The sequence below is a fragment of the Balaenoptera borealis genome (genome assembly GCF_965194805.1).
Source record: "Balaenoptera borealis genome assembly, chromosome: 6".
In the NCBI taxonomy this organism is placed as follows: domain Eukaryota; kingdom Metazoa; phylum Chordata; class Mammalia; order Artiodactyla; family Balaenopteridae; genus Balaenoptera; species Balaenoptera borealis.
The window spans coordinates 34,779,874-34,803,533 of record NC_138863.1 but is presented as its reverse complement, the minus strand read 5'-3'; the positions used below and the strand labels follow the sequence as shown (position 1 = coordinate 34,803,533).

General features: G+C 42.3%; 2 protein-coding genes across 7 annotated transcripts in view; both read left to right on the top strand.

Annotated features, from left to right (window-relative positions):
- The window catches only part of ALS2 (alsin Rho guanine nucleotide exchange factor ALS2), an 88,907-nt gene extending 86,855 nt beyond the window's left edge, over window positions 1–2,052 (top strand). For 3 of the 6 annotated variants that reach the window (XM_082397291.1, XM_082397292.1, XM_082397290.1), the window contains exon 34: window positions 701–2,052. In XM_082397291.1, the coding sequence (XP_082253417.1) occupies window positions 701–739 (39 nt within the window). In that variant the 3' untranslated portion in view covers window positions 740–2,052. The remainder of the gene's footprint in view (window positions 1–700) is intronic. The other 3 variants (XM_082397288.1, XM_082397289.1, XM_082397286.1) reach the window with 1 other exon arrangement.
- A 101-nt stretch (window positions 2,053–2,153) lies between these two features.
- Window positions 2,154–23,660, top strand: part of MPP4 (MAGUK p55 scaffold protein 4) — a 43,780-nt gene continuing 22,273 nt past the window's right edge. The window contains exons 1-10 of the mRNA XM_082397481.1: window positions 2,154–8,481; window positions 9,328–9,449; window positions 11,651–11,728; window positions 14,173–14,253; window positions 16,068–16,199; window positions 16,860–16,941; window positions 18,116–18,201; window positions 19,710–19,781; window positions 20,235–20,431; window positions 23,214–23,278. Of these exons, the coding sequence (XP_082253607.1) occupies window positions 8,394–8,481; window positions 9,328–9,449; window positions 11,651–11,728; window positions 14,173–14,253; window positions 16,068–16,199; window positions 16,860–16,941; window positions 18,116–18,201; window positions 19,710–19,781; window positions 20,235–20,431; window positions 23,214–23,278 (1,003 nt within the window). The 5' untranslated portion in view covers window positions 2,154–8,393. The remainder of the gene's footprint in view (window positions 8,482–9,327; window positions 9,450–11,650; window positions 11,729–14,172; window positions 14,254–16,067; window positions 16,200–16,859; window positions 16,942–18,115; window positions 18,202–19,709; window positions 19,782–20,234; window positions 20,432–23,213; window positions 23,279–23,660) is intronic.

Here is a 23,660-nt window from a genome sequence, read left to right as displayed (position 1 = left end):
GTTATAGTGAAATCAGAATTAGTCCCACATTGCTGATAAAGAATAAATCACCCTTTTAGAAAACAATTGTTATTAACATTTATATCAACAACGTCAAAAATGTTTCTAGAGTTTGAGTAGTCCTACTCCTAGTGATTTATCCCAAGAAATTAAAGAATGGAATACACTGTGTATTATTTGGATGAAGTGTTCTTTGTAGTGGAACTCTCAAACCTGGATACTTTCAGAATCACTTGGAGATGCTTCTTAAAGATGCATTCCTGGAAATTCTGACTCACTAGGTCTGGAATGATGCTTAATCTTCACCTGTATGTTTATCAGACATGCTAGGTGATTCTGATTGTAGTTGTTTGTGTACCTTATACTGATCATCAGCATATTCTACATGTCCAGTCAATAGTGGCTTAACAAATTAAGGTATTTCTGCTTAATGAAGAATATTATACAGCTTGTTAAAAATTTTTTGTCTGTTTTAGAATCAGAGGGAATTTTACAAAATTTTATTTCTACTAATTATAACTTGGCAAAATCGACATGGGATAGGGTAGGGGGACTGCAAGAAAACGGGAAAATGGAAGCAACTGCTGTTGTTGAGCTATCAGCATTAATCAAGGATTTCCTTTCTTAGTCCCATGTGCATTGTTATATTTATGTAATTTCTTTTAAAGTAAATTTTAAATGGTTTTGAACTTTTTTTCAGGCATGTTACTACCAGATCCAGCGTGAGAAGCTTAACTAGGCTGCATAACAGCTTGACAACTGGATTATCTATTCAAAGTGTTTTAGCACCATCTGGCGTCTTCCTGTAGTGGCAAAAAAGAACAGTGTTGAAATTAGGACGTTGTATCATTTTGGTTGTTATTTCTGAGCCTTGCTAATGATCGGAGCTCTGAGCCCAGAATAAAAGACTGTATAGTTTAAAGGGAGGATTGGAAAGGAGGTAGAAATCAGATTAGACCAGTCCCTGGCCTGTGTTAAATTCCCCAAATGTCATACATCTGCTGTTGGAAAAAAGAGGATACCCCTTCCTACAGTAAAGAGTATGCCAGCTCATGAAGTTGTAAGAAAAAATTCTCAGTATAGCTTCTTACATTAAAGAGGTTGATGAATATTTTTGAGTTTCTGGTTTGCCTGCAGTTACCCCAGACCCCTTTGCAAGGAGCAGATTGTACTTGAAACTATAGTAGCCACGCTATGCCTTCCAAAATTCCTCGCAGTCGTGTGTGCACCATGCTTCTTTGCTAAGGGAGGGGAAAGAGGAACTTTTAAACTGAAGTTTTAACTTTTTCTAAGCTTTCCCACCAGGGTATTCATGATGGGAGAGGTTCTGTGCAGTTACTTCTACCACACCCTGACCCCAGACCTGGAGCACATCCAAATAGGAGTCTTCTGCCTCCCGACTAGAAAGAACATAGGAATTTTGTTCTTGGATTCCTTACAATGCTACAGAGTGAATACACTGGAATTCAGACACTGACTCTGAGCTGCTGCAGAACCTCATTCATCTGTGTGCAAACGCTGTATTCCGGGGCCTGTGAATGAGAGCCTGAAGAGCTTTTGCATGCAGGCTGTGTTTTGGAGCAGAACTAGAGACTGGAAAATACAGAGGCAAAGAACTGCATCCATCCTTGACCTAGTGTTGTGGTTCTTCCCTGTACCTTGCACTGAACTCACAGAGGGGAAGGAAAAGGAAACTCGCTTTGGCTTCTCCCATCTCAAAAGTGTTGTGACACCTCAACCTTTTAGTGTTTTGCACTTTTTTTTTTTTAATGTCCTATTGTAAGTGTTTGGTTTATACCGTACAAGTAACACTAGTAGCTGTTTTGGATTACATAGGTGCTCTTCCCCATCTCATCTCCTACACACCAGGGTGAGCATACGGAGTGTCCTCCTCCTCCTTTGTGTTAACATCTGCAGATGTTAATCGATTTTGGAAAAGGATCATGGTTTCTGCTCTACTTTATAATCAAGACAAGTGTTTATTAAAATACTGTTTTGGAATGTTGGCTGTAATGTAACAGCAATTTTCATAATAAAAAACATTCATGTTTATGAGGTTGTTTATGATTGCGAAAGACATGACACAGGGCAAACTAAAAATTTAAAAGACGTCCAAGTTTAGTTTTTTGGGGGAGGGGAGTTGCCTGCATTGTAATCTGTGCCTCTTTGTATGGCCTCAGAGATCCCACTGGGGTTTTAGAGATCTCTCTCTTTAAAATAAACATAAACTTATAGCACCTTTGCTGACAAAGAACAAATTAACTTTCTGACCCTAATAAACTGAGGTCAAGGGTCTTAAAAGAAATGGTACTATTATTTCTTTGAATAAAAGACATATTTTGATAGTTACAGGTTAAATTTTTTTCCTCCTAAACAGATTCAAGGAAGGGAAAATGGAGGATTTAAAATTTTGGCTAGAAATGGTAGGCATTAGTTAATTATATACCAGTTGTAATGTCTTCTCAAGGAGTGTTTACTAGAATGTGCCTGCCCATTATTGGAAAGGGACCAACTCTTAAAGATTAGTTTATGTTAAACACTTTACATTTCCATTAGGAATTGTTTTGATTTTGGAATAAACACACAAGTTCCACATTTGGCTTCTAAAGGCAAATTTACTGAATGTCTTTGATCCCTTTAGAGGAAGAGACAGGGGTAATTGTGGAAATTGACAGAGAAAAACGTGAAACCCACTGAAAAGTTCTCAAGTGATAGTAAGCTATCTCAATTCTAAGAGAAACATGTTATAATTCATCCTTTTATTGGAATCTTGAAGCAGCTGTCCCAATACTTGACTCTTCATACTGTATTTATACTTTTCAGAAAGCATATTAAAACTATAAAATTTTAATTCGCTTGGGGGGAAAACCTGTAAGTTACCAGGCCAATGCCTGCAAATAAAAATACCTAGCACTCATGCCAGCAGCCTACTAGGTCTTACACATGCATGGTGAATGCCCACAGCCCTGTGGGGGAAGGTATTAACTCCACTGATTTTGCAGACAAGGAGAGGAGGTGATTGGCTCGCTGTCAGAGTTGGGACTCCAGAACTTCCTAGTCTAACTTCAGTGCTCTTTCCTACTACAGCTGCCAGAGATGTCATTTCATAGCTGGGTTATGCATTAAAAGTTCGTAAAGTAAAAAGCGAGTTGAAAATGAAAATTTTTAATAAAACTAAGTGCTTTTGATAAAATACACTGTGCTCAAAACAGTCACAAGTGTATCACATTCCCAGCTTGTGTTTTCATCTACAACAGAGAACAAAGGAATGCCATATGTCTAATTTAGGATAAAAGGGCTGATAAACCTTTAACAGTTGCCTTTTGGTCTTTACCCTTTGCCTTGCTGTCAGCTGTACCCTTTCTCTCGTTCTACTTCCAAATGTTCTTCCCACAGACACCTCCCTGCAATATAAAATTTTCAAAAAGGAAGTGGCTCCCATCTGAGATAGAGAATGGGCTATTAGGTTCATAATAGTAACTTGGTAGGGGACCTTCCAGAAGGAGATCTTTTATAAGTCTCATTATTACTGGCTGAAGAGTCTTCCCTTGTTTCCTCATCATAATGTGAGAAAATAAGGTTAATAAGATCGGCTTACTCTCAGGTTATCAGTTTTTCATTAGATGAAAATAAAAATGTTATTGTCTATTTTGGGGTGTCTTATTCTGAAATAGTCAACAAAAATATCTTTTTTGGTGTTAACTATGTGCTGGCAATCAGAAAATACTGAAGTGAAGGTTTGAAATGATATAAATTGGACTTTTCAGTGCAAGGAATCCTTAGGAAGATTTGTGACGGGAGGTTTAAGAGTAATTTAGTGGTTAGGCTGGATTAGGCTTCTGTGGATTAAATCAAAGAGGATGTGCAGAGATCTTATCTAGAACAGTGAGGTGACTTTGGCACCAAATAGCCCACTGGTATTTTCTGCTGAAGCTTTTCTCTGGATAGGAGCAGCATTGCATGTTTGCAGTCTTGCAGGTAAGAGACGCTGCCAAATGATCCCGAGTTACCAGAAAGGTCTATAAATGTCTGCCCTTCTGTCAATTTTTAAGAGCTAAAAATAAAATTATGGGTAAATTTGAATGCTTTAGTTTCATCGTATCTCAAATTATATGGAGAATTCTGTGATTTCGAAAGAGCAGGTTTTGCTGTGAGAAACCATTTCTTAAGTATGGAATAATAAGTTGCCATGGAGACTGAGTAAAACTGAGCATTTGTCTTAGTCCTGATCAATAGCATTTTGACCCAGAGGAAGCTAGCCATTTTTGTACAGGCCATTTCTCATCAAGTTTTCAAGTGCTTTTTCAGGCTTTGTCTAGTAGAAAGCATTGTTTTGAAAAATGAGCATAATACGGGTAAGGAGTGTGGCATTTAATAGTAATCACTATATTTTTAAGTTTATAGAAATATTGATTTTTTTTGGAAACCAGAGATTATTGACCATTTTGTCATACCACTCTCACCTTTTAAGTATAATATTCTATCATAAACATAAAAAATGCTTACAAATTGGAATCACTCTGTGCATATATACTGCTTTTTAGCAGTCTTCTAGAAATATTGATTTTTCAAGTAACGCTTAGGAGAAATTCCTTAGGTATCAGTAACACTAATGCAGCTTCTTAGTTAATGATAAGAACTGGCCATACTTCCTGTGTTACTTAATCAGTTCGGAATTGCATATGGTTGACTATTATTTACAGTCTCAATCAAGAACTCTCTCTCTCAAGACAGCAGAAATAGCCAAGTCTCAACTGACAGTCATGAAAAGGCAGGCAAGGAAGGGACACCACAGACTTTTGCCAGGGACTAGCATGTTTCAGGACTAAATATGGAAACAAAAGAGGAAAACTTTTGATTTTACTGCTTGTGAAATCTACTGAATACCCCATTGAGTGTCAAATTCCTTATCTGTAAAATGAAGGTTGCATTTGATTGCCTCCAAGATCTGTCAGCCCCGATTTCCAAGTCTGATGGGGAAGGAGGTTGAAGTCGATATAACCAGGCTGAGGAGGAGAGGAAGGCACAGGCCTCCTGAGTCCAGCTGCTCCTGTCTCAGGACTGATGTCCCAGCTGTCCTTGGGCTCCCTGGGGAGGTGTCAGTCTTTTACTTCTGAGGATTCAGCAGTGAACAGACAAGCAAAGTGTCCGCTCTCCAGACCTGACCCACACGGGAGCCGGATACTGAACAGGTGAATGCATAAGGGAATCGTGAAGGATAAGCATAAGTACTATGAGGACGATAAGTTGCAACAGTTTTCTTTGCCACCCGGAAGGAGGGAAAACCATTTTCCGAGGTTTCCTTCTATGAAATTTTGGCTTACCTTGGGCCCAATACCAGGGACTGGGCAGCTTAAAAACAACAGAAATTTATTTCTCACAGTTCTGGAGGTTGGAAGTCTGAGATCACAGTACCAGCCTGGTTGGGTTCTGGTGAGGTCCCTCTTCCTGGCTTGAAGATAGCCTCCTTCTGGCTGTGTCCTCATGTGGCAGAGAGATTAAGAGAAGAAGCTCTATGGTGTCTCTTCTTATAAGGGCACGAATGCCATCATGAAGGCCCCACCATCATGACCTCATCTAAACCTAATTACTTCCCAAAGGCCGCATCTCCAAATACCATCACATTGAGGGGTTAGGGCTTCAACACCTGAATTTGGAGGGAACACAATTCAGCTCATAGCAAATTTGTCACAGGAAGCTGAGGACGACTGTTTTCAGAATTCAGCTAAGTTGTGGAGATGAACATTACTGTTTATGCTTCAGTGGCTGAGAAACTTTTAGCCAAAATGAGCCTTGTAGAGTATATGAATGAGTTATCTTGTAGCTCTGGGTTGGCTATAGATTGATTAGAAGTTACTTTAATAATTAGACTTCGTTATAGAAACCAGTCTGTCTGTAAATTTCTCTCACAATTTCATCTCAGTAACGTACAGTCTCTAGTGCCCCCACCTGCTGCATGGATAGGCCTGGTTGGGCACACTGTCATCTGGGCATTAAATACGGAAGAATTGTGGTCCACCTACGATGCACACATAGCATCATTGTTTAATTCGTACTGCCTCACCAAGAACATATGGTTTGTGAGAAGCATTTTAAGAAGTTGCCTGAATATGATGGTTTGGTGTCAGACTCACCTGTTTGCTCTGGCTTTTGTCTGGCAGACACTCCATCTCCCTTTTCAAACCCTACCTTGGAAGTGCTCCCCTCCAGGGAGGAAGATGAGTCATACATGCAACTGCTGTGCTAAATGATTCAATAGAGTCTCAGAAACTGGAATGCAGGAAAAAGGCAGGGTGTAAACTGACTCATTTGGGGCTGGGTGGTGTGGGTGGTGGTGCGCAAGGCAGAAGCTTATGATGTCAAGTTTAGGCAGAATCTGGCAAACTAGAATACTTCAGTGCGATGGGAAAAGAATGTATGGGAAGGTTGTCTAAGATTTCATAACAGCTTTCTGTGTTGCTCTTCTCACTGCCATAGAATTTAGAGACAACATAAGAATCTGTCTTTTTCTAGATAGCCTCCCTGACTCAACCCCACAATCTGTCTAGATTCTAGACAGTGGTTCTCAACCGTATCAGATTCAAAAAACCATACCCGTCTTTAACAACTAATATGAAATGCTCCTTTTAAAAAAATCCTGATTTATCCTTTATTATTCTCCTGTAACAAATGCTGTCGGTGCCCTACCCATATCCCTTTTGGTGCATTCTATACCTACACTCTCTATCTGAAAGTACGCATGTAGCAGGCTGGAAGGACCAGAAGTAATGCTCTCTGGGGAAAGCCCTCAACCCATGTCTGGCAGTGTTGCTGTATAAATATCCCCACTCCCTTGTCCCTTGTTCCTCCATGGGACGAAGCTCCACAGGGCCCAGAGCAGTTACTTGCTTGATGTACTTTTTACTGGCTTTTTTCCCTTGCCCTGCCTTAATACCTCACTCCACTACTAGTGTTCTAGATCACTTTCCAAGCAAATCACCTCACTAGAATCCTTGCTCTGTGTCTGATTCTGGAGGAACCCAGACTAAGACACACAAAACTTCAAAAAAAAAAAAAAATCCATATATATTATGCCCTAGTAATAATAAAAAAGAGAAATTAAACAAATGTAGTTGATAAGATGTCTAAATTTCGATTTGTAAATATGGGATATCACTATACCAAAAGATATAATGAAGTAACACATGTTTGCACCTATAAGAGACCCCACCAGGGACGCAGCAGCTTCGAATGCAGACAGAGGTACAGTCACGGCTTGATGGCAGTGTGTTGTAGTGACATGTTATACTTTGAGCAGCTTAACCATTAATGACCTGATTTTCTGAAATGGGGAACTTGATAAAGTCCAAGCAAAATGAAGTAAATTCATTCCTCAATTAAGGTAGTAGCATTCCAGAAAATTCAGTGTATGTTAAAACTGTGCAAAAATACTTTGTGTTCATATGTAAAGAGAAGTTGAGTTCTGGGGTCAGATAATTATAAGGTGTTTTTTGTTGTTGTTGTTGTTGTTTTTCCAGCAACATGAAAGTTCAGTGGGACATTTGAAAATTTGCAGGGCCTGAGGTGATTTCTCATTGTGTAGGGCAACTTCTGTCAAACTTTCTCAAAGAGCAGTGAGCATGTCCCCTTTGCCCTTGTTTTCTTATTCCCCATCCTGCTGGCTGAAATGTAGAGGTGATGGCTGGTGCTCCAGCCACCATCTTGGAACAGGAAGATAATAACACCACCACACCCCAAAGGGGCAAAGCAGTGACCTGGAAGGAGCCTATTCTCTGAGAATTTCATGGAGTAGGGCTGCTCTGCCTCTGGACTTTTCCATAAGCAAGATATAAACTTCTACTCTGTTAAGCCACTATTATTTGGGGTTTCTGTTTCTTGAAACTAAACCTACTTAAAGCAATATATAAAGTAAACCCTAAGAGTATCCTCAGCAGTAACGCATAACTTTTGCAACTGTGATCAGTGCCATGAAGAACTATACGGGCAATGAGAGGGAAGAGGGCACCTGAATGGAGTCAGGCCAGGGAAGGCTCTTCTGATCTCTGAATGATGGTGAAATCAACTAGGCAAAAAATAAACAAACATGACATTATTTGTCACTTGTTTTAAGAAAGGGGAGTAGAAGGAATGTTTCATGAAATAGTAGTTTTCTCGTTCACACAGCTGATGATGGTTAATTTAGAGAGGAAACGCCACAGGGCAAGACTGTTTTATTCCACGTGGATCCTGGTGTGTATGTAGCACAGTGCCTGACTTGCTCAATAAATGCTGTTGAAAATATGTGTCTATATATGTACTAAGAGCTGCGGGGCCAGTGTGATTGAGTGAGCTGTGTGCTGTTTGTTGATCTGCTCCCTAGCTCTGAATTCCTTCTGAAAGCTTGGGAAGGGAGCATGATACAGTCAGACAAAGGAGCAGACCTGCCAGACAGCAAGGACAAGAAGGACGACAAGCTTTCTACGGTGACCAATCCAGAGAATGGTATGTGGTGCCAGATTCCTTTTCTAGACCAGAAAGTTCTTTTAATATCCCTCTAAATATCTGATCCAATTTAGGTGCAGAAATTCTGATAGATTTTTTGTGATTCCTATAAGGAATTTGTCATACAGTTTGAAGTGTCCTATTGCATCTATTAGTGATAAGTCTAAGCGATTTTCAAGGCAGGAAGGAAAGAAATTGACACAGTAGATTCAGAATCTCTTTTTTTCCTACCCGCGATGTTTCACTTTGCCTTAGAACTTCACAACTTGTTCACATTCAAAATATCACTGCAACAAATAGGATTTCTATGAAAATACTTGTAAAAGCAACCAAGCATTTACTAAATTCTGTTCAGTCCCTTTAATAGTGGAATCCTGAGATATGTACTAAAGGCCTATTAGGAGAGTTTTTCAATAAGAATTTTCATAAAGGGTAAATACACATGGTTGCATGTTTGAATTAGAGAAGGAGGATCCAGAAAACAACTAGATAATTTTGGAATAAACCAGAGGCTGTTAAGATTGGGGAGGGGAAAGCAATATTGCTCTCATAAAATCTTCCATTTCTATACTATGATCTATTATTTCATCTAATGTTGGCAACAACCCTGTGGGGAAGCTAACATACTCTAATTTTGCCACAAGGAAAGTAGGTTCCGGATAGTTGGATGGCTTTCTGAAGTTCACACAGTAAGTGATAGAACAGGGCTAGAAGGCAGATTTTTTTTGGCCTTAAATCCAGTGTCCTCTCCTCTCCTCACGAGCCCCTGGCACCTCCCAGCAGTCTGAATTGTCCTTCACATTTACACCTGCCTTTCCACCCATCTCTGCCCTCTCCCGTTTGTAGGTATCTCCCAAATCCTGAGGCTTGTGCTACAACAGCTGAATCTGTTCTACAGCCGAGACGTGAATGGAGTGTGTCTCCTGTATGACCTCCTTCACTCCCCGTGGCTGCAGGCTCTGCTCAAGGTGAGCGTTCCATTGCCCAGAAGCCTTAGCCTTGAGAGCAGAACTTACTCGTCCAACAGTGTTGCTTGTCAGTTGGCAGGAAATTTCAACTGGGAAAAAGTTCAGAGACAGCTACACAACCTCTTAGTTTAGGAAGGAATTTACTTGGCTGGAAAAGAATATGGCAGCTCCTCTCTTTTCTGCCCCCAACTCCCTTTCTTCCAGAAGCCCCTGGGGTCACACAGCGGCCACCACAAATGGCCATAGGCAGCACCCTTAGCAGCTGTCTACAGCCCTTTGTCCTTGAGGCCAACTCAGGACAAATAAAAATGCTTTAAACAATCATTCCTCTTTGTTTTCATAAATTAGGACATGAAATGTCTACAGCTCTGTTTAGGTATCTTAAGTTTTTCTTACTCTGAAGATCTCTTCTTTTTTTAAATTTGGCTAAAATTTCATGCACTATACAATAGCATCTGACTATAATTTTGTTCTTCTGAACAAATATTACTATTAAGAAAGATCCTTTTGAAGTTATTTTTTGGAGGATGTGTTTCCTTCACTTAAGTGAAATGTGGTCAGCCTTATGATGCATGTTAATATTATATTCTTTAAGATAAGAAAGAAGTGTCAACATACTTAGCATGAGCAAAGAGGTACTCCTCACAGCACTCGTTTTAAAACACCTGATTTCTTAATCCATTCATCCATTGTTGGACACAGCGTTTTTTTCCATGCCTTGGTTATTGTGAATATAAAGCTTCAATGAACATGGGGTGCAGATATCTTTTTAGGTAGTGATTTCATTTCACTATCACTATATACTCAGAAGTGGGATGTCCAATGGAATATTATTCAGCCATAAAAAGGAAGGAAATCCTCCCTTTTGCAACAGCATGGATGGACCTCAGGACATTATGCTAAATGAAATAAGTCAGAGAAAGACAAATATTGTGTGATCTCGCTTGTGTGTGGAATCTAAAAAGGTGGAGCTCATAGAAGCAGAGAGAATAGTGGTTGCCAGGGACTAGGGGGAGGGGAAATAGGGAGATGTTGGTCAAAGGGTACAAATTTCCAGTTATAAGATGAATAAGTTCTGGGGAGCAAATGTACAGCATGGTGACTATATTTAACAATATTGTATTACATAATTGAAATTTGCTGAGAGAATAGATCTTACACGTTATCATGACACACAGACAAAGTGGTAATTATGTGAAGTGATGGCGGTGTTAACTAACCTTATCGTGGTTATCATTTTGCAACATATATGTGTATCAAATCAACATGTCATACCTGTTAAATTTACACAATGTTCTATCTCAATTATATCTGAATAAAACTTTGGGGGAAACTACTTGATTTCTACCAGGGACTTTTTCCTCCTGGGAAGCTAATACAGGGGTATGAATGCCACTAAAGGCATTGCCTTTGCTACCACTGGCAGGCTGCTTAGGCTTTGTGCTCCCTGCATCAATCCACCAGCCTTAATCACTTCCAGGTAAACTTGAGCTTGGGCACTGAGGTAGAGCAAGGAAGCCCCACCATCCCAGATCCGGATGGAGAAAGCAGGGCTGAGCTGACCTCCTGGACCTCATTTCTCCAACTGTAAGAGAAACTAGATTTCTAAAATAAGACTAAGGTCTGCACTGCAGAGCTAGTCAGACCTTGGTGTTCTCAGCCCAACCCTAGATCCTGGTATGGAAAACAATTCCTAAGGATCAACAAAGTTGGAATTTTTATAAACAAACTTTTACTGGAGAATTAAGGGAGGAAAGGAAACAAAAGATGAGCACAGAGTACAAATAAGCATGTATAGTGTGCCCGGCCTCTCATTCAGATGCCCTGGCGAACCTGAGCCCCTAACCCATGCCCTACACAGCTACCCAGCCTGGAAGTTCCCACAGGTCTCTGGCTTCAAATCCTTATTGGCCTCAAGCCTGGAAAACCCAGGCTTACTTAATTTAACAAGAGTAAAAGTTCATGTTTCTTTTTATCAATGATATTGTTTGGGGAAAAACAGTTTCCAGTGGCAGCCAATAATTAAGCCTTTGGAGCGTTAGAGCCACCAGTCTTGAGTTCATTTCGCTTGGACAACTAGAGACACCTTATTAAAGGCCAACACACATGCTACCCAGCCACTTGTACCATCGCTCAGGCTGAGTCTCCCCTGGGCGAGCCTTCCCTCGATATGTCATTCTCTCCTCGTTGCCCCTCGGCAGGTTTATGACTGCCTCCAGGAATTTAAAGGAAAGAAGCTCATTCCTGCCACACCCCATGCCCAGGCGTTATCCTACGAGGTGAGGTGATTTTTCATCCAGAGAATAGTAGAGCTTTAACGTGATACCATTTTACTCATAGTGCTAGTTTAAATGCTCTAATGGAAAAGTTCAGTTGGTGATTATGCATCTGATAACTGTTTCTAATTGAGCTTTAATAGAATGCCTGCTGTCTTCCCAAATTAAAACCAACAAGACACATTCTTAGCTTGTGTGCATTTCCCTCTTTTTCCCTAAACCGTGGACCTAATTACCCCATGGAAAGAGGGTGATGTAACCCTGCTAATGATACCCAATTTACATCCTTATTCTGGGCTCCTGGACGGCAGGCTCTGATGTCCTCTGCCCCCTCCCATCCTACTGAGATGTCTAATGGACCTCAAACTTTACATGTCCCCAACGGAGCTCCTGGCCATCCCATCCCCAAAGCCGCTCTTACCCCAGCCTTTTCCATCTCACTAAGGACGTCTTTGTTCTTGCAGTACCCCAGCTGAAACCTCTGGGATCATCTTTGACTTTTCCTTTCTCTCACACCCACACCCAGTCCTGTCAGCTCTAGTTTCAAAATATATCGAGAACCTCCCCATCTCTGCTGTGCCACCTAATATACGGCATTGTCGTCTCTCACATGGATAATTGCGATGTAGCCTCCTACCTGGTCGCCCACTTCTACTCTTGCTCCCCTGTGGTCTATTCCCATCATGGCAGCCAAAGAGATTCTGATTAAAGATGAGTCAAATCATGTCACTTCCCTGCTCAAACTCTTCCTACAACAACTTCTCATCTCCGAGTAAACATCAGAATTCTTGCATAGTCAAACATAAGGTGGCCTCTGTTACCTCTTTGATGTCATACTCACCACTCTCTCCCTTATTCACTCTGCTCCAGCCAGTTGAACCCCTGGTGGTTGTTTGAACCAGACACGCTCCTGCCGCAGGCCCTTTGCACTTGCTATTCCTTATGTCAGTAATGCCCTTGCCCGTATAGCCACACGATTTGCTTTCTCATCTCCCTCCAGTCCCCACTCAATTGTCACCTCACGGAGGCTTTCCCTGGTCACCCCATCTAAAACTGCAATCCTCTCATAGCATTCCCTACCCACCTTCCCTATTTCATTTTTCTTCTTAACTCTTTACATCATCAAATAAAACTCTTTTACTTACATATTTTATTTATTGTCTGTGGCTCCTCACTAGAATGTAAACTCCATGAGACTGGGGATTTTTGTCTGCCTATTCAGTGCTCTATTTGCATCACTCAAAACACTGCCTAGCACACAGTAGATGTTCAATGCATATTTGCTGAATGGATGCATAAATATAATCTGTTTTGTTTTTATTTATTGTCCATATTAAAGGAAATTAAAAAAAAAAACTTCTCACCTCAGCTCCAGTAATCAACAACTTGAATGGTTCTCAGCTGTCCATAGGGAAACACACACGTGATATTTTATTCAGTTGTAACCCCAGTGAGTGGGGGTGCAGCTTGCTAAACTGCTTGTTTTCATTTGACAATATGTGATGGTGCTTGACTGCTGAAGATCCGTGGAGCTGGTTAAAGTCTTGAAAGGGCTTATGTCCTGTCAGACGCAGGTCTGTGCCTAAACCAAAGCAAAGAGGTCAGACTTTATTCTGTCTAGCACTTTTTTGTTACAACAAACGTTAAAATTGCTAATCAAGGGCTTCCCTGGTGGCGCAGTGGTTGAGAATCTGCCTGCCGATGCAGGGGACACGGGTTCGAGCCCTGGTCTGGGAAGATCCCACATGCCACGGAGCAACTGGGCCCGTGAGCCACAACTGCTGAGCCTGCGTGTCTGGAGCCTGTGCTCCGCAACAAGAGAGGCCGCGATAGTGAGAGGCCCGCGCACCGTGATGAAGAGTGGCTCCCGCTTGCCGCAACTAGAGGAGGCCCTTGCACAGAAACGAAGACCCAACACAGCCAAATAAATAAATAAATAATTTAAAAAAAAAATTGCTAATCAAATAATAAGCCCTAAAATACAAATTACTATTTCATTTTGCAACTGAAGAATGGAACATCCCATGGGATTAAGCTACCTGGGTTCTCCAGGTAATTGAGCCTATACCTGGAGAACTCAGATACCTTAACCTGCCTGTAAAGCATTCACGTTAGCAAACAGCTATCTTAGAGCCACTAGAGGGATATTGCCTTGGCACATATGACATTACAAAACTATGTTTGTTCTTCCTCCAAGCCTGCAATGTGCCAGGACTGGGGCACTGTGGTTTAGATCTACCCCAAATCTTGGATTCTACCAGGTGTAATGAAGTTTAATGAAAAGGAAAGACTCTAAGCCCTGACTTTAAAGATGAAAAAGAAGGCTTCAGTAACAGCTTTTCTTAGGTCAATATCATGTCAGTATACCTGTTATCCAACCTGGGTGATGTTAACTAGGTGATAAAGATTGTTTAAAAATTCACAATGTATGTTTTTCCACCAACCAGGTAGTGAAGATATTACGTGAAACCCCCAAGTCCCCTGAGATCCAAGAGCTGAGACAAATCCTCCAGGCTCCACACTTAAAGGCAAGTGCTTGCTAAAATGAACAAGATATAACCATCGGGCACATAGACAAAGTTGAGAAGGAGAAATAAATGTGCTCTCTGAATAGATGTTCTATTACCGTATGTGGGTGGCCAACAGACTGTACCTAAAGATGTGGGACTTGGACGTGACTGGCTTAATCTCATTGGTCATGGAGACAAGCCTGCCTTATTTATAAGGAGGCATCCATAACTTCCCATGGTGTCTTTTTCTCCCCGGGAAAGCCATTGTTCCTCTAAAATTCTGGGGGGGCAATCGAGGTAGCATACATCTTAAGTTATTTTAAGTTTCAAATAAAGTGTGTGAAGGTGTTTGGAAAATACAGTATAATAATGATTAGCTCATGAGGGGGTATATGAAGAACATTTGATTGCAGAATAGAAACCTATCTCATAGTACTTACAGATTTTGAGATCAATTTATCAACAAATTAGAATTTAAGAGGATGTCTGCATTTGGAGCAATGGAATTTATCAGTCAAAAAGTTTTATTTCACAAAATAAACCTAGAGAATTTTCTCTGAGATCCAACGAAGTTCTGTCCACCAGTCTCTGGCAGGGCTGTAGAATGACTACTTCCCCAACTCGTGAAATGAAAATTTAACATACTGGGCCATGAGAAGGAACTCTTTGATCATACCCTAAAAGTAGAGGACGACTTTTTCTCATTCTGTTTCACATGGGCCCTTAAGGGTCATTGATAATTAAACCAGCAAGGTGTTTTGATTACTGCTCCTCATTCTACCTTAATTGGGGAAACTATTACAATAGTTGTTTTGTAGTTCAAGTTTATAGGAGCACCATGGATTACATGGGTTTCCAGGAAATGAGAATGTGACAGAATACATTTTATCAGAAATGAAAGAATATATTATGTGTTGCTTACCCTCTCTCTGCCTTGTTTCCTTATCTGTAAAATGGGGAAAATAAATATACTTGCCTCTCAAGGATGTGGAGAAAAGGGAACACTTGTATCAATAAGTTGATGCAGCCACTGTGGAAAACAGTGTGGAGTTTTCTCAAAAAACTAAAAATAGAACTACCATATGACTTAGCAATTCCATTCCTGGGTATATGTCAAAAAACACCAAAAACACAAATCTGAAAAGATACATGCACCCCAATGTTCATAGCAGCATTATTTACAATTGCCAAGGTATGGAAGCAATCTAAGTGTCCATGAACAGATGAATGGATAAAGAAGATGTGGTATATATACACAATGGAATACTACTCAGCCATAAAAAAGAATGAAATTTTGCCATTTGCAGCAACATGGATGGATTTGGAGGGCATTATGCTTAGTGAAATAAGTCAAACAGAGAAAGACAAATACTGTATGATGTCACTTACATGTGGAATCTAAAAAATACAACAATCTAATGAATATAACAAAAAAGGAGCAAACTCACAGATATAGAGAACAAATTAGTAGTTACCAGTGGAGCGGGGCGGGCAATATGGGAGTGGAGGAGTGGTAGGTATAAACTATTGGGTGAAAGATAGACTACAAGGGTGTATTGTACAACATGGGGAATAGCCACAATTTTGTAATAACAGTAAATGGAAAGTAACCTTTACAAGTTGTATAAAAATAAATTTAAAAAATTTTTAAAAATATATACCTGCCTCAGGGTTATCGTGAAGATTGAGTTAATCCACATAAAACACTTAGAACTATACCTGGCCCGTATGTGTTGGTTGTTGTTGTATCTCACATAGTATTGAGTCAGTGTCTTCTAGGTGGGTGTGTCCTATGTGTGATGTTTGTTCCCCTTTTCCTTCTCTGTTCCCAGGCCTTGCTCAGCGCCCATGACACCGTGGCTCAGAAAGACTTTGAACCGCTTCTCCCTCCCCTGCCAGACAACATCCCTGAGAGCGAGGAAGCAATGAGGATTGTTTGCCTGGTGAAAAACCAGCAGCCCCTGGTAAGGAAATCATTTTACCTATTCATTTAGGATTACACCAGGGTTAATTATGAACTAAGTTATCTCTAGTAATTACTTGGGCAATATTCTTGTCTGTAGTCACAGATGTAGTGTGTGACAATCAGAAAATGTGAGGGAATCCATGATAATAATGGCTAAACTGTATCTTAATGAATTTTGCCTGTGATTTCAAACACATTACAGGTTGTAATGTTTTCAGCAGGGAAGATTTCTGCTTAGTGTTTTTGTTTTCTAAGAGCTGTGAGAGATAAGAAATTATTTTATTATATTATTTGGCTCTGTGACATGTACATATATTTTACTCTGTTCTAATGTATTTGCCTAAGTTTTTTTCCTCTATAAAGGGGAAGCTAAGTAAGGCATTAATTTGATTTTCTAAGCATAATCCCTCTGATTAGGTTGTAATTGTGGGAGTTTTCTTTACCTTTGGAAGGATCTGAATATTCTTTGATGTCTATGTGGTTGGATATAGACTTTGGTAGACCAAGGTTGAATGACCTTTCCTTTTTCATGGCACAGTATGTATGGCCCTAGTTGGTATGAATACCCTTGTCTGAAAGACCAGAGCGACATTGAGGGAAGCCCCCAGGAAAGTGATCATGTTAGGTAAAAAGGGGTTCTACTGTACTCTCTCCCCAGGGAGCTACCATCAAGCGCCACGAGATGACAGGGGACATCCTGGTGGCCAGAGTCATCCATGGTGGGCTGGCAGAGAGGAGTGGTAAGCTGGAGCAGCAGGGTGCAAGCATGACCAGGAAAACAGGGAATGATTGTTTAATCTTCCCAGGGAAGCCCCTCTTTCCTAACTGAGGTTGAGCTTTAATAAGTTCTACTGCTTGGTTACTAAGAAGGAAGAAAGGAATATTCCAGAGAAGTCCCATTGCCCTTCCTCACTGAGTCCCTCCATTCTAGGCACTAAATTAATGTTCCCTTACTTTACATTCCCATGTAAACCTAACAAGGTAAGTATTATCATGCTATCGTATAGATGAGGAAACTGAGGCTCAAAGAGATTAACCACCTAACTTGCTCGAGGTTTCACAGTGTGAGTCAGGATTCAAGTCCAGGTCTGCCTCATTCTATATTCCCAACTTTCACTCTCACTTGGTCCTTCTGTGTTCAAAAAGGCATCGCTCTTCCCCGTCTTCAAACACCTGTTGCTTGCCTTTTCTACTAGAGAACCAAATTTCCTTCTTTTCATCACTGTGCTTCTGAAACGAGCTGTTCTGTACCTGCTGTCTGTGTCCTCACTGCCCATGACCCTGGAAACCTGGTGCAGGGTTCATACCCCAACGTTCTTAGAGAAATTACCCAGGGACTTCCTAGTTGCTAAGTCCACTGGCCCTTCTGTCAGCCTCAGTTTTATTTTTACTTCTGCAGCACATTTGATGTTGTTGACAATACCTTTCTTAAAATTTTCATCATCTTGGTTTCTGTTCCGATGTCTTCCTGCGTCTTATCTGCACTGTCTTACCTCATATTTCTCAAGCCTCAATCTTAACCCTCAAGTTTCTCCACATTTTCTCTTTTGAAGAATACCCCCCATTTCCTTTTCATTTGACATTTTCTCATGACCCCGACAGCTTTATTTTTCGTGTTATCTTCTTACCAGAGTTCCAGTTCCATTTTACAACATCAGATTAGTGAAAATAAAAATAGCACCACCAGTTAATACCCACTGTTGGTGGAAAAGTAGAAAAATGCCATTCTCATGCACTTTGGTGGTGGTGTAAGTTGGAATAGCCAGTTTGCTTTATTATTATTATTTCACAATGAAATTTAAGATGTCAGACCCTGCTTGGGCTAGCGAGTTTGTTAAGGAGCTTTGGGATGGCTACCGCCATTTTTGAGAGTTTTTTTGTACCCCTCTTTGTTTTGTGTTCCTGTTTGCCTAGGGCTGTTATATGCTGGAGACAAACTGGTGGAAGTGAATGGAGTTTCGGTTGAAGGACTGGACCCTGAGCAAGTGATCCATATCCTGGTAACAATCTCCTCCTCGCCTTCTCCATGACTCAGTGCCGCGTTGCGTCCAGCCCATGGCGTGTGCGCTGTAACCGGAGGGGGATTCGGGTCCCTCTAGGCAGCTTCTTCTCTCTAGGCCCCAGAACCTGTCTGTTTCTATGCAGCTCGTCCGCCTTCCCCCATCCGCCTCCTCAGGTGATCTGGCCCCTTCTGGATACTTCCCTTCACAAGCTGCTCTTTCAGCCTCAGGAAGACTGCCAGACCGCCCAGCCCAGGTCCCTCGTCACCTGGGTTGCTCCATTGGAAACGGAGCCCGGGGTGGGCGGAGCGAGACTGTGGAGGAGTGTCTGAACCTGAGCAAACCGCCCCTTGCTCCCCTTATATTTGTATGCAGTTTCCTTGAGGCAGCTTTGGGGTAGAAAAGAAGTCGCCAGAGGGCAGCATATGGGGAGGGGGACATCCTTGCTGGCCCTGCCACTGTCCTTGTGGTTGGAATGGCGGTGTGACCTGATTATATGCGCTTTTGGTAACTCTTTCCGGTTCCCATTCCCATCCTTCAAACCATTGCCCGAGTCACCGTCCAGCTGTCAGTAGCCGTAGCAACTTTCCCCGCCCACCTGCCCCCATGTTCACCCCCAGGGTGGGGCCTGAGGTCAATTATTATATATTACATAGACTAGTGGTTCTCAAACTGGGTTCTTCGGGGAACTCTAGATTTTCATAGACGTGCCTTAGGGACTGAGAGGAGGAGTGGTATTATAAGGAGTATACCAAGCACCGAAATATTTTGCAAACCACTACGCAAGATTCTGTGTGGTATAAAAGACACTGCACAAGGAGCTTAAAGGACTGTCACAGACACACATGCCTCCACCTTAGCCCTTTCGGCTCCAGCTGTGGAGTTGCCAGGACAGTGGGGTTGTGAAATTCCCAAGTGAGACCGAGATCTTTCTTGCTGATCTCTAGGATCTCCAGTGCCCATCACAGTGTGTGACAGGGGGATTCTTACCTCCCCCATCCAACTAAGAGGCTCTCTGTTTCCTCCACTGTTAGTTTGGAGGTGTCAGTTCCCCCCAGAAGACTTGGGGGCACTTTATCTTCTTCCCCATAAGACTAGGCTGCCCGATGCAGAAATCAGTATTCAGGAAATAATTACTGACTAAGATATGAGGAGGGAAAGTCAGACCAAGAGCTCCTCTCCTTCCTTAGTGCCTGTGGGAAGAAGACCTTGCTGAGTGTGGTGTCCTGGCAGCAGCGAGATGGAAGGTCCCTGCGAGAAGCCAGGCCTCAGTGTGGGTTTTAACAGACCAGTGATCCTGGAAGTCCACAGCAGGACAGAAGTGAAGCTAAATTTCTTCCTAATGTCCATTTCTGGGTGGTGATATTTAGCTGTTGAGCCCTTGTAAAAGCCCCTGTGGGAGATGTCACCATTTGACCTGCACACGTTGAATTGTAACTTCTGTCTGCCAAACCCCAGTAACCCAGTGAACTCTGCAATTTGTCATTCTTTCCTCTGACCTTTTCTAGGCCATGTCTCGTGGCACAATCATATTCAAGGTGGTTCCAGTTTCTGACCCTCCTGTTAATAGCCAAAAGATGGTAAGAATTTACTGAGCCTTCATACCTACACACAGTAAATCCTCCAATAACAATAACAACCATGATGTACTTTGTATCTTATTACTATCCTCTATAATGTGTTGAAGATTTGTTCAATACTGTATTGCATATTTTTTGATACTGATGACATGAGAGGCAAATCAGTAAATGAATACAATAACAGGAGATGGGGTACCAAGAAGTTAAGAAGTAACATCAAGCATGGTGAGCATTTGAGCAAAAACTTCTCGGAGCTAAAAGATTCTATTCCCAAACTCACTTTTTTTTTTTTTTTTCATGGCTCTTAGACTCAGTTCAAGAAGGAAGTTCTTTTTGGTGAGGATGGAGAGGAAAGATAGCACCAGTAGGTGGAAGAGTGGGAGAGATGGTTTTAAGTCTTAACAACCCGGGGATAAGGATTCTTCTGAGGTGTCCTTATGCACCTACTGTCAGGTCTATGTTCGTGCCATGACTGAGTACTGGCCCCAGGAGGATCCCGCCATCCCCTGCATGGACGCCGGCTTGCCTTTCCAGAAGGGGGACATCCTCCAGATTGTGGACCAGAATGATGCCCTTTGGTGGCAAGCCCGGAAAATCTCAGACCTTGGTACCTGTGCTGGCCTAATCCCTTCTAACCACCTTCTGAAGAGGTAAGAAAAGTCATCACTCCTGGACTCAAGACCGAGCCATCAGGAAACAAAACATTTTCTCAGGCTTCTGTTATTGCAGTTAAGATGAGAGAAAGAGAGACAAGCAGGTAGATGAACACACACTGGTCTATAAATCCAAATGTCAACTTGTCAATATGCTCTAAACATCTTAAACACCAGAGGGAACAGAATAATCGTATCAATTAGAAAAGAGAGAAAAGTACTTGGGAAGCTAAATTAAACTTTTAAAGGTAGTTCTGACTCCCTCTATAATCTTTCAAGGCTGAGTTGAAAGCCCAGTTACTGAGTCTCAACTTACCACCATCACCTTGGTGCTATTGAGGTCCAAGGAAGGGATTAAGGATAGAAAGAAAATAGAATAAGAGGTCCAAGACTCAGCCAATGTTAAGAGATCACGAAGAAGAAAAGGAACTAGCAAAGGACACTGAGAAGGAATGGCTGATGAGGCAGACCAAAATCAAGATGATAGAGTGTCCTGATCAACTATGTCAACCACTGCTGAGGGGACTGAGAATTGACCACTGGATTTAACAACAGAAGTCATTGGTGATCTTGATAAAAGCAATTTCAGTGGATGAGGTGGGACCAAAATCTTAGTAAAAGGGGATTTGAAGACATTGACAACAAAGAGCATGGAAAATTCCTTGAGACATTTTGTATAAAGTAGAGCAGAACAATGGACAAATAGCTAGAGGGGGAAGTGGAGTGGTATGAGAGAACTTTTTTAGATAGGGTCGATAATACTAATGGGAAAAATCCAGTGAGAGGGAAATTTTTATGATACAGGAGAAAGAAGGGAACATTGCTGCTCTTCTTGTCCTTGGGGAAGCAGGAGGAGATGTGATGGAGCCTATAAATAGAGGCGTTGGCCTTTTACAGGATCATGAACAGTTCACCCACAGTAATAGTAGCAGTAGGGAATCCAGAGTGTGTGGGCACAGCTGAGGGTGAGGGATATGGTGGGAGTTTATGGAAGGGCTCTCCCACCTGCTCTTATTTTCTCAGGGGAATAAGCAATGTCAGAAGCTGAGAGTAAGGGTGGGTAGGAGATATTGGGAAGGAAAGAGGAGAAAGCTTGAAAAGTTTCTGTGAGAACTGGAGAGCAAATTGGTTAGATAAATACAGTATCATCAGCATTAAGGGCTCACTTAAGGTTAAAGGCCATAAATTTATAGTGATTCTGGTCAGCTTCCTGGGGGGCAGGGCCAGATTAGACAGGGAGTCAGATTTAACACTAAATCAAGAGAGGGACAAGGGAGTGATTTTAATGAAAGACCATGACATTTAAGCTTGTTAAGGAGGGAGATGACAGGGTAGGGTCAGTGGAAAGGAAGTCAGATCAATGGATTATAGGTCCCTATGGGGTTGATAGATTATTGGGGTTGGGAAGATAGGAGGTGCTGGTAGAAGAAACGGATGCTGGAAATGGAAATTATATAGAGATTGTAGTTTTGGGTACTGAAAGGCCTAGGGTATGACAGTGGGATGCAGTGGCTGAGGTCATTGGAAGGTCTTGGAAGAGAGGAGATCAAGGAACCAAGAGGCCTGGGTGTTGGAAGGGGCATCTTTGTGCCTAATAAAATCATCATGCATTATGACAGAGCGGTGTTAAGAGCATGGGAGTTAGCAGGAATAATCTGAGAATGGCTTCCAGAAGAGTCGGGGAAATGGCTTTCAAAGTGAGGGCATCTAGGGAAGAGGGATAATGGTCCAGAGATGGCCAGGAGAAGCAGGACACAGACCCCACCTCCAGGCCCCACGGAGTGAGAGCCTCATGCAGTGGTGTGCTGGAACCAGCTCACAGAGTCTGTGTGCACCCTTCTCACACCCATGGTCGGTGACGTCGGGGTGGCAGCTTGAAATCAGCCACAATGGGAATATTGGCACTAGAAAAATCTGCAAAGCTGCACATGGGGCCTCATCCCCCCGGGGCTGGTTTGCCCACACACCACTGGGAGTGGGAGAGGAAAGAGCCACCTCTCAAAAGGGGCAGGGGAACAGTGACCTCAGGGGGACCTGGGTTTAGTTAGAACAAGAAGGTGAAGGGCTCACTCCAAGTGCAGGAGGAGGTTTGAGAGATTTTGCTGGAGATTTACTGCCAGTTCCAGAGGGTGTGTGAAAGGGCTTCAGCGAGCGGCAGGTGGTGGATGGAGCCTTACAGGGATTAAAGTGCAGAGGATAAGGGATGACCTGAGGACACACACAGGGATAAAGCCCTCATGAGATTAGTCCTCACGGTCTCAGAGCAGAAAGTGGCAAGGAGATTCCAGTGGGGGTCTTGCAAGGAGCACACAGAAATGGCAGGTTTACTAGATGAGCGCACAAATAAAGGACAACGGAAGGAACTGAAATTCATGTGGCTCTGAAGGGACCGTAGAGAGCATCACAGCCTGGGAGGGAAACCAGAGCATGCGGTGAAAATCCTGAGACCAGCTGGAGCGGGCTAACATGCCGGAGAGGCAGGTGCCATGGCTCACGCTGTGAAGCTCTGTGGCGTGTGCACTAGTGGTCGCAGGCCAGATTTTCACCCTAAGTCAGTGTGACTCTGAAGAGCTGCTGTGAGGCAGGAAAGAATGATAAGAAAGGCCATGCATTTGGAGAATGTATTTGACAGTGTGTTTGGAGGTGAAATCTCCTTGTTCACTTGGTTGGAAGCAACAGAATTCTCGGAAACATTCTGTCCTGGATCTATTTCACCTGGGTTAACCTGGATTAATTTTTTTTTTTTTTTCCTTCTCACAGTGTATTTCTTTTTGCATAGGAAGCAACGGGAGTTCTGGTGGTCTCAGCCATACCAGCCTCACAACCACCTCAAATCCACCATATGTGAGTGTGCTGACACCTCAAACCCAGGCTGTGCATCACGGGAAAGCCAGCTCCCTCTCTCCCAGGGCTGGCGCCCCGCCCAACAGAGGATCTTTAAATGTCCCCATACCCCAGATAGCCCCCTGGCAGCCATCTGAAATCCTACCATAGACATTCATTCCTTTGGATTTAGAAGAGTTTTCAGTTTGTGAGAATGCAAATGTTCTCGTGATCACTCCCCGGCTTGAAGTCCCCTGAGGTGTCTACAGCTAGTCCATACGTTATACACCTACTGGCAAGAAAGGCTGCAGAGCGGCACGGTGTGTGTGCCTTTGATGAGTAAACACGGGACTGAATTATTATTTAATGAGTGTAGTTTGTTCACTTCACAGTATTTTAGATG